General features: G+C 53.2%; 1 protein-coding gene across 1 annotated transcript in view; it reads left to right on the forward strand.

Moving 5' to 3' along the window:
- LGR5 (leucine rich repeat containing G protein-coupled receptor 5) overlaps nt 1–3,542 on the forward strand; it is a 127,031-nt gene extending 123,489 nt beyond the window's left edge. The window contains exons 17-18 of the mRNA XM_025476591.3: nt 313–396; nt 2,503–3,542. Coding sequence (XP_025332376.1) covers nt 313–396; nt 2,503–3,494 — 1,076 coding nt within the window. The 3' untranslated portion in view covers nt 3,495–3,542. The remainder of the gene's footprint in view (nt 1–312; nt 397–2,502) is intronic.
- The last annotated feature ends 6,025 nt before the right edge of the window (nt 3,543–9,567 follow it).

Below are 9,567 nucleotides of genomic sequence, written 5' to 3' on the forward strand. Positions count from 1 at the left end.
GGTTCGGGGCCCTCGTGAGCTGCAGGGAACAGAATGAGAGCTGAGGCGCTACGGCGGTGGGTGGGGGGGGCCTGGGGCTCCCTCCCTCACCCCCGTTTCCCCGGAATCCTGTGTCATCCAGTAGCTCGAGGAGAACATCCCCAGAATAGATTGCAAGAAAGCCAGAGCCCCGGGGGGAACGCGGGACCCTTGGCCTTCAGTTCCCTTGGCGCCATCTCGTGTCTTGAGGATAATGCAGGCCTCTCTCCCCTGGGATGTGGTCTCCAGCCAAGAGACCCAGAACCCCCATTACAGGGCTTCTCGTTCCTGCAGATGAGCGGGATCTTGAAGATTTCTTGCTGGACTTTGAGGAAGACCTGAAAGCCCTCCACTCGGCGCAGTGCTCACCTGCCCCAGGTGAGCCGAGCAGCGTCTCCGCCCTGCCCCTGAGGTCGGGGTGACATACCCGCCACCTGTCCCAGCAGAATTGCTTCCGAGGCTCTTCTATCCCTCCCGTGGGGACCTTTAGGATAGAGACGCCCATGCCCTGGGGTCAGTGTCCGGTCATAGGGTTTCTGCGGAAGACCTTTGACTCAGATCAGTGAAAACGGAGGAGTCAGTCGGGTAGTTAAAAGCGTATGCCAGTTTTTAAAAGATTTTATTTATTTACCTACTTATTTGAGGCAGAGGGAGGGAGGGAGCATGGGGTGGGGGTGTCCTTGAGCAACAGATGGGGAGGCAAAGGCTCTCGAGCCGCCTCCCCGCTGACCCCGGACCACACCAGGGACAGCGACGCGGGCCTGACCCTAGAGTCTGACCCTAACCCACGGAGACACCCAGGCGCCTCACCTGAGCATCTGCCTAGATATTGGCCATCCAGCCTGAGCTGGCATACAGCTGTCTTGCTTCACGTCATCAGTTTTTTAAATTTGTATTTATTCACGAGAGACACACAGAGAGAGGCAGCGACACAGGCAGAGGGAGAAGCAGGCTCCCCGCGGGGCCCTCTATGTGGGACTCGATCCCTGTGTTCCGGGATGACACCCTGAGCCGAGGGCAGGTGCTCCACCGCTGAGCCACCCGGGCGTCCCTATCACTTATTTTTTTAAAGTGTCATCTTCCCTAAATAGCCATTTGATTAAAGCAAATAACAGTCCATACAGACCAGCAAAATCCTGTATATGGACCTCACAGAGCTATCCCAGTCCCAGGAACAGGGTGGGCCAGGCGAAAGGAAAACAACAGCCGAGAAGGGCTGAGATCTTAGTTTCAACAACTAGCCTGTCTCTTGCTCTCAGACATCAAATGTCCTTATCAACCTGAGACCAGGTTTTCCTGAAATGCACCTCTACACTACCCACCCTGCCTCTTCTACTCCTGTGGGGTACGTCCTCGAGATGCTCTTTCTCTGCTTCCAGAACATTCCTGAGGCATTCTAGAAAAACATGTAGAGGGAAGCCCCGGAGAGCTGGCCCTGCAGCTGGCCCCGAGTCCTCCGTCCCTGGGGGACTGGGATCAAGGGACTTAAATCCCACCCACCCCCCCACCCCGCGGTTCTCTGCGTGTAGCTGCTCCAGCGGGCAGCCTGTGTTGGCAGGAGGAGGGGGAAGGGAGGGGGGAGGGGGAGTGGACGGGGGAGTGGAGGGGGGAGAGGAGGGGTTTTTTGGGGGGAGGGGAGCAGCCTCAAGGCGCCTGGAGGGGCAGAGGCGGGGAGGGGTTTCCGGGGAAGCAACCGAGAGGTCCCTGGAAGGCGGGGTGGTGGTAGGGGGTGGCCTGTGGGGGAGGGAGCCGCCACAGGTGTTTGAAGGGCGGGCGGGGCTAAGGTGGGTAGGGTGTGTGTGTGGGGGGGCAGCCGCAGGTGCTTGGGGGGGCTGGAGGGGCGGGGTGGGGGAATGAGGGGGCGTGAGCGTGTGTCCGAGGGAGCCACCGCAGGTGCTTGGGGGACCGGGGCGTGGGAGGGGCCGAGGGGGTGGGGGGGCGGCGGGGTGGAGGTCCGGGGCTGGGGGGCCGTGTCCCGGGAGCGGCGTTCAGGTGCTGGGGGGTGGAGGTCCGGGTGGGGGGAGCAGCTTCCAGGTGTTGGGGGCGGAGGTCCGGAGGTAGGGGAGCGGCCTCCAGGTGCTGGGGGTGGAGATGGGGGGGGGCCGTGTCCCGGGAGCGGTGTCCAGGTGCTGGGGGTGGAAGTGGGGGGAGCAGCCTCCAGGTGCTGGGGGTGGAGGTGGGGGGAGCAGCCTCCAGGTGCTGGGGGGGAGGTGGAGGGAGCAGCTTCCAGGTGCTGGGGGTGGAGGTCGGGGTGGGGGGGGCAGCCTCCAGGTGCTGGGGGTGGAGGTGGGGGGAGCAGCCTCCAGGTGCTGGGGGGGAAGGTGGGAGGGGAGGCCGTGTCCCGGAGCGGCCTCCAGGTGCTGGGGGTGGAGGTGGGGGGGAGGCCGTGTCCCGGGAGCGGCGTGCAGGTGCTGGGGGCGGAGCTCCCTCCGGGTCCCGCCGGCCCTGCTGACGCCCCCGCTCCCCCCGCCCGCCCGCCCGCAGGCCCGTTCCAGCTGTGCGAGGACCTGCTGGGCAGCTGGCTGACGCGCGTGGGCGTGTGGACCGTGGCGGTGCTGGCGCTCGGCTGCAACGCGCCGGTGGCGTGGACGGCGCTGCGGGCCCCGGCGGGCGCGTGGCCGGCGCAGCGGCTGCTGGGCTGGCTGGCGGCCGCCGACCTGCTGACCGGGGCGGCGAGCGCGGCGCGGGCGGCGGTGGACGCGGCGACGTTCGGCAGCTTCGCCCGGCACGGCGCGCGCTGGGAGCAGGGCGGCGGCTGCCGGCTGCTGGCGTGCGTGTCGCTGTTCGCGGCGCAGGCGGCCGTGTTCGTGCTCACGGCGGCGGCGCTGCAGCGGGGCGCGCGGGGGGCGCGGGGGGCGCGGGGCGCGCGGGCGGGGCCGCTGTGCGCGCTGCCGGCGGCGGCCGTGGCGGCGGGGCCGCTGCTCGGGGCGGCGGCGCGGGGCGCGTCCCCGCTGTGCCTGGCGCTGCCCCCGGGCGGCGCGGGCCCGGCGGCCTTCGCGGCGGCGCTGCAGCTGCTGAACGGCGCGTGCTCGGCGGTGATGGGCGCGGCGGCGGCGCGGCTGCTGTGCGCGCCCGCGGGGGACGCGGCGGCCCGGCACGCGGCGCTGCTGCTGCTCGCCAACTGCGTGCTGTACTGGCCGCCCGCGCTGCTGCGCCTGTGCGCGCTGCTCGGCGTGGCGGCCGCGGGCCCCGAGCTCAGCAGGTTCGTCCTGCTCGTGCTGGCGCCGCTGCCCGCCTGCCTCAACCCGCTGCTCTACATCCTCTTCCACCCGCACTTCAGGCCGGCGCCGGCGGGCGGCCCGCGGCGGCCCAGGCCCAGGGAGCCCAGCCTGGCGTCCGTGAGCTCCGACGACGCCGACAAGCAGGCCCCCGGCGACGCCACGCAGGCCCTGGTCGCCGCGGCCCGCGACCCGCCGCCGCGCCCCGGCCCGCAGGGCTGCCGCCTGCCCTCCGTGCCCTTCGTGCCGTGCCTCTGACGCGGCCCCCGCCCCCGCCCCCCCCCGCGGGGAGGATGACGGTGGGGGTGGGGGTGGGGACGAGCCGCCCCCGCGGGCAGCGCAGGCCCCACCCCGGCCCCCGGGCGGCCGCCGCCGCCGCCGCCGCTGCTGTGCGGGCCCCGGGGCGGTGCCGCCAAGCCTTCCCGGAAGACGCTCCACGGTTCCAACCCGCCCGGCTGACGACTTGGGGGCCGGGGGCGGAGCCACCTGCTCACCAAAGAAGACCTAGACCCGAAAAGACGCTTAGATGGAAGGTGGTCCCCAGCGGGCAGGAAGGAAAGGCCGGGACCGCAGGACTCTGCTTTTAATGCCCGCCCCCCGCCCCGCCCTTTGCCCTTCCTCACAAAGGATCCTTCCAGGGCTCCCCCGAGTGGATAGTGCAAGGCCTCATGACCTACAGTCACGTCTTAGACCCTTAGAAGATGTTGCAGCTCTTTGCAGAAGACAGTCCTCAACAGGCAGTAAGGAAAGACCATGGCCCGCAGGACTCTGTTTTTAATGCCCCCCCCCCCGCCCTTTGCCCTTCCTCACAAAGGATCCTTCCAGCCCCACCCCCCCACCCCCCCAGTGGATAATGCAAGGCTATACGAGCTACAGTCATGTCAGTCTTAGAGACGCCAGGTTTTATGTATCAGCAGGTGGTTCCTGCTGATGTACAACTGCCTACAAGTGCTTTGAAAGGAACATGAGCTTAGATGCGTACCTGGCCACCGAGGCTCTCGGGGTAGGAGCCAGGTCTGCTTTGTCGCATTCATGGTCGCCTCCTTGCGGTGCAGAGCTCAGAATAAAAGTCCATTGCCGGCGATGGATATACCTGGGAAAGACGGCGAGCAACCTGGGAGGGGTTTGGGTGGGTGGGTGGGTGGTTGGTTGGTTGGTCTTCAAGGGAGTGCAGGCTCCTTGCAGGAGGCTTTATCAGGTGGTCCGAACCGATGTGCATCTTAAGGAACTGATCCAACACAAACCAGCACAAGTGAAATCCACTGGCATAGAAGCTTCTCGCACACACATTGCTGGTAGCTCCATGCAATGATGTCTGAAACCACTTTGGACTCAACCGGGGATGTGGTGACGTAGCCTTTTTACTTAGCTTGGGTTTAGCTGTGTCCTCTCTGGACCAACCCACTTGATGTCAGGAACATGACTTCTCTGCTTATCCCATACGTAATACAGGTGTTAAGTATCTTATGAAGCAAGATCATTAAATACTAAAGGTCAAAGGATTAATTTGTAACGTCTGTTATACTACATTAGCTTCAATACATCCAAACCAAAAGACCGTTAGGTAGATTTATTTTTATATAAGCATGTTTATTTTGATCAGATGTTTTAACTTGGAATTGAAAAAAAATACATTTATGAGATGTTTTATAAGATGTGTAAATATAGAACTGTATTTATTACTACAGCAAAGATCCAGTAACACAAAGGGCCATGATAATGAACCATGTACAGTGGCATAATCTTCCGTATATATTGTGCTTCTCTGCCCATTTTCTTAAAACTCATTAACTGTATATAATATGTGTAAATGTATAGTACTTGTAAATAGATCCCAAACTTGCTTTTCTATTGGGTACAAAATAAGATAAATTTGTAATAAAATGTGTGACTATAAAACAATATATCTTCAGCTCTTTTATTGAGCCCAGAGGTGAATATATGGTCTCCTAAATGTTTGTTTTTTGTTTTTGTTTTTGTTTTGTTTTGTTTTTTTGATGAATAAGTACCTCTGCTATGTATTTGCACCTTAACATTTTAGGTATTGTGGACTTATCTTAAGAAGCAAATCCCCCACAAGAACAAATCAAGGTGTCTCTACCAACTCCCGGATCGTGTTAAGTGGGGCTAACAAGCAATTTTATCATGGCAAACGACTTGGTAAAGTTTACTGCCCCCGGTGAGGATTTGGATTTCATAGCCAGAACCTATTTCTTTTGCAGTGTAAGAAGAAAGAAAAAAAAAATCCACAGCTAGAAAGAAAGATATAAATAACAAATCACTGTTAAAATCATCCAACATGAAGATGAGTTTTTCTATCCATCCTCCCTTTAAGAAAAGCAACCACATTTCATGACCACGTGAAGGCCAAGACGTCTTCCAAGGACTCAAAGAAATGTGCTGTTGCCCTTCAGTTCCCATCCCCCGACACATAAGAAATGAAATGATTTTCCCCGACATCCTGTGCCAAACCCTCCCCGCTCCAGCGGGGACTCCAGCTGCCCCCATGTGGGTTGCGAAGCGAGGCTGTCAAGTCTGGTTGGAGGCCCAGCCTTGTCCCATATTTAATTTGACCCATATTTACTGAACACTGAGTCCCCGGCCCTGAGCTCACCACCACCCGTCCTGTGTAACCATATGCCTCAACCTAACCACCCTACCAGGTATCCAGTGGTGTCTACTGGGCCACCCGCACTGTGGTGTCTACTGGGCCGCCCGCACTTGGTTTGTCTTCATCTAACACCAGGGTTCTCACATGAGCTCCTTCCTCAGACCCCAGACAGCGGATACAAAAGTTGCCTCTAGAACAATGGAGCTCAGTCCTCCCTCTCAACGTACTTGCTTTAGAGTACCTGAAATTAGGGACCAGTCCCACAGCCTGCCTCTTTCTGCCCCGCTCAAGAAAACACAAGTTGGCGATGTAGCTTTTTTTTTAAGGGAGGGGGAAATCCAATCTGACGTGTTCCTTTAAAAATCCACAAACTCTATGACTTTGTTAGCAAAACCTAGTTAAGATACTCCTCCCACCAAACACAGCCCTATCAGCGTCCCATAAATGCTCTCCACTGTATTATGGCAAATGGGAACGGCTGGAATTGCATCGGCAAATAAATAGACCTACAGTGAGAAGCAGGAAAGATACAATCGATCGGCGACCGATGGAACAGCAGCAAAAACAAAGACCAGAGGACTGTCAACTGGGGGGCTAGTCTAGGGGGGTAACTGTGTTTTCAAGATGGATTTGCTCATTCGACAAATACCATGTGCCCACGATGAGCCGCATCCTGTACTGGGGTTTCTTCGCCAAGCCTGGTCTGGAATTTGCACCCTAGGGGAGGTGAGGTAGACAGTTCACAAATATAAACGAGGAAATACGCGATAGGAACCCGAGTGAAGGAAAGGAAGCTTCAACAGCATGGCAGGAGTGACTGGCCACTCTAGACGGCCTCTCCATAGATTTTTTTTTTTTTCAGATTCCTTTGAATATAGAGCTCAAGAAAAGGTGCCCAGAAAGGCACCTTTTAAACTAAGATATTATTCACAAAGGAGCTACCTTCGCTTTACTATTCAACCGGTGACGTCAGTAAAACTCATCGTTTTTAGTCTCCCTCTTCATAGGTCACCCCCAACAAATCGTTTTAAATGACATTCTAATATAAAAATAGGTGGCTGTTACTGCACATAATTTATTCTCACAACTACTGCTAGAGAAAATCATTCTCGTACAAAAAAGAAAACATCTTTTCATTTTGTTTTGGCCCAAAATGGAAAAGCAAGGTAGTGAAAAGCAATAAAAGTATAGCAACCTCCCTGTGTATTATTTAGAACCTGGAAAGCTTCAACATCTGAAAAACTAACGGTGTTTGGCTTTTTTTCTGAATCTTATCCCTACATGTAGCTCAGGGGCCCATGAGCCACCATGAGAACGAGTCCTAGATAACGAGATGGGGCTCCCTGCGATCACACGAACTCCCTTCATGCTCTTCTGCATTTGGAAACTTGGTTTTACAGTTCAACTATGTAGATAAAAGAGACTGTCCCGCCCCAAACCACTGAACACTGACACTCTTCTTTCTTAGGCCTCTGAGGCCCTAAAATACAGTTAGGTCTGGGAGGCTGTTCCTGTAACCGTAGCCCCACTTCAATGAGCTCCTTATGAGCATTTCTGAAGATGCTGGACTCAGATTCGACTGACTCCTTCATCTCAAAGCCAGGTTCCAGCGTGTCTGACCCTAAAAGCCTATAGGGTAGGATGATAACACAGCCTTAGCTTGTCTGGATGAAGAAACTAGAAGAAAATGAATGTGATGCACTGGAGAAGCATCGCCCGCCTTGGGTTTTCCAACTCTGGCCACATTAAGACGTGACTTCCCATTCTGGTTGCTACATTTTATTTTATTTTATTTTTTAACATTTAAAGATTTTATTGGCCATATTAATCACAAAAGTTTTAAGTTATCTATAAATTCTTAGAATGTAAAAGTAAGCAGAGAAGAAAAACTAAGTTTAAGAGGTGGTGGGGAAGCAGCAATTTAGTGAAAAATTCTTCCATCGAAGTATGTTCAGACATCTTTTTTCTCCAGTAAAATTTTATGCAACTTAGCTGCATCCTCATCTATTTTTACCCAAACTAACATGGTAACAGGGATGATGGCATCCTTCTCATTGATACATGGATTTGGAACACATACAATAAGCATGTTGTTTTTTCCGGTTTGAATACATGGCATATTGGGTGGAATAACATTCAGCAATGTTTCTTAATTGGTGTCAGCCCACATTAAAAGTTGCGTTTTCTGATTTACTGTAGGTTTTATTATTTATTTATATAATTTTAAAATAATTTAATTTATTTATTCATGAGAGCGGCAGAGACATAGGTAGAGGGAGAAGCAGGCTCCCTATAGGGAGCCTGATGTGGGACTCCATCCCATGACTCTCGCTGGGATCATGCCCTGAGCAAAAAGCAGATGCTCAACCACTGAACCACCCAGGCATCCTTACTGTAGGTTTTTTTTTTTAAGCTTTACTAATATTTATTTATTTATTTTAATAATAAATTTATTTTTTTTTTTGGTGTTCAATTTGCCAACATACAGAATAACACCCAGTGCTCATCTGTCAAGTGCCCCCCTCAGTGCCCGTCACCCATTCACCCCCACCCCCCGCCCTCCTCCCCTTCCACCACCCCTAGTTTTAGAACATTAAAAACATGCTTGTCCATGAGTCGAGGGAATCTAATGATGTGGATATAGGGAAATGATAGCTCATCAAGGTAAACCTGACGGGCACGCAGCTGGCTCAGCCCGTAGAGCATGCAGTACTTGATCTCAGGGCTGCAAGTTCGAGCCCCACATCATGTGCAGACATTACTTAAAATCTTCCAAAGAAAAGACTGAGAATGTTTTTCCCAGAGAAAAAGAAGCTCAAGAAAAGCACTTGAGATATTCGAATAATTGAAATTTAGTAAGTGCTTTCCTAAGTAGCAGCTCATAGCAGGCCAAATAGTAAAATGGTTAAGCCCAGGGATTTGCCACGGGTCAAACCCCCGTTCAAATTCTAGTTCTGTTGCTACCTGTGTAGTAACTGGGCAAAATATTTAATTTTTCTTTCTTTCTTTTTAATATTTAATTTTTCTTAGCCTTGACTTTGTCCTCACTCAAATGTCTCATAGGACCAGGGGTATTAAGAGCTCAATGTGTATAAAGCGCTCACCACAGCACCTGGAACAGAGCCGATGTTTAATAAATGACTGCTGTCTTTTTTCCCCTTTACCAACAGCCCTAGGACATAAGCAAAGCGGCATCTGCCATTTTGTAGGTAAACTGAGAGTCAGAGTGAAGAAGTGACTCTCTAAGATAAAAAAATAAAGAGCTATGATTAAAACTTGGATTTAAAAAAAATAAATAAAAATAAAAAAATAAAACTTGGATTTTACATAATAGCACTTGAAAGGCAGTCGCTGGATGACCCAAATTACTCTTTTAGAGAACAAAAACCACTTGGTGGATAACTCAGGGAGGCAGAGTTGGGCTTAATGTAAGCAAGATTCACTTCGTCAGATGTCTTGAATTCCAAAGACAGTCTCTTATATCGAGCGAGAAGCTACATCAAATAATGGTTAACTTCTCAATTCTCAATGTTGTAGATGAATTCTTGGAGAGTGTGGTATTGTGATTTAACATAAGAAATATGTATTTGGTCTTATTCCCCATTCCTAACAGAGTTCCTAAAACCTTTGGAATTTCCTAACTGATGAGAACCACGAAAGTCTGTTCTGTTATGTTAAGGAATGACTTTGGGGGGACTCCTAGGTCACCTAAGGATGGAA

The sequence above is a fragment of the Canis lupus genome, chromosome 10, assembly GCF_003254725.2.
Source record: "Canis lupus dingo isolate Sandy chromosome 10, ASM325472v2, whole genome shotgun sequence".
In the NCBI taxonomy this organism is placed as follows: domain Eukaryota; kingdom Metazoa; phylum Chordata; class Mammalia; order Carnivora; family Canidae; genus Canis; species Canis lupus.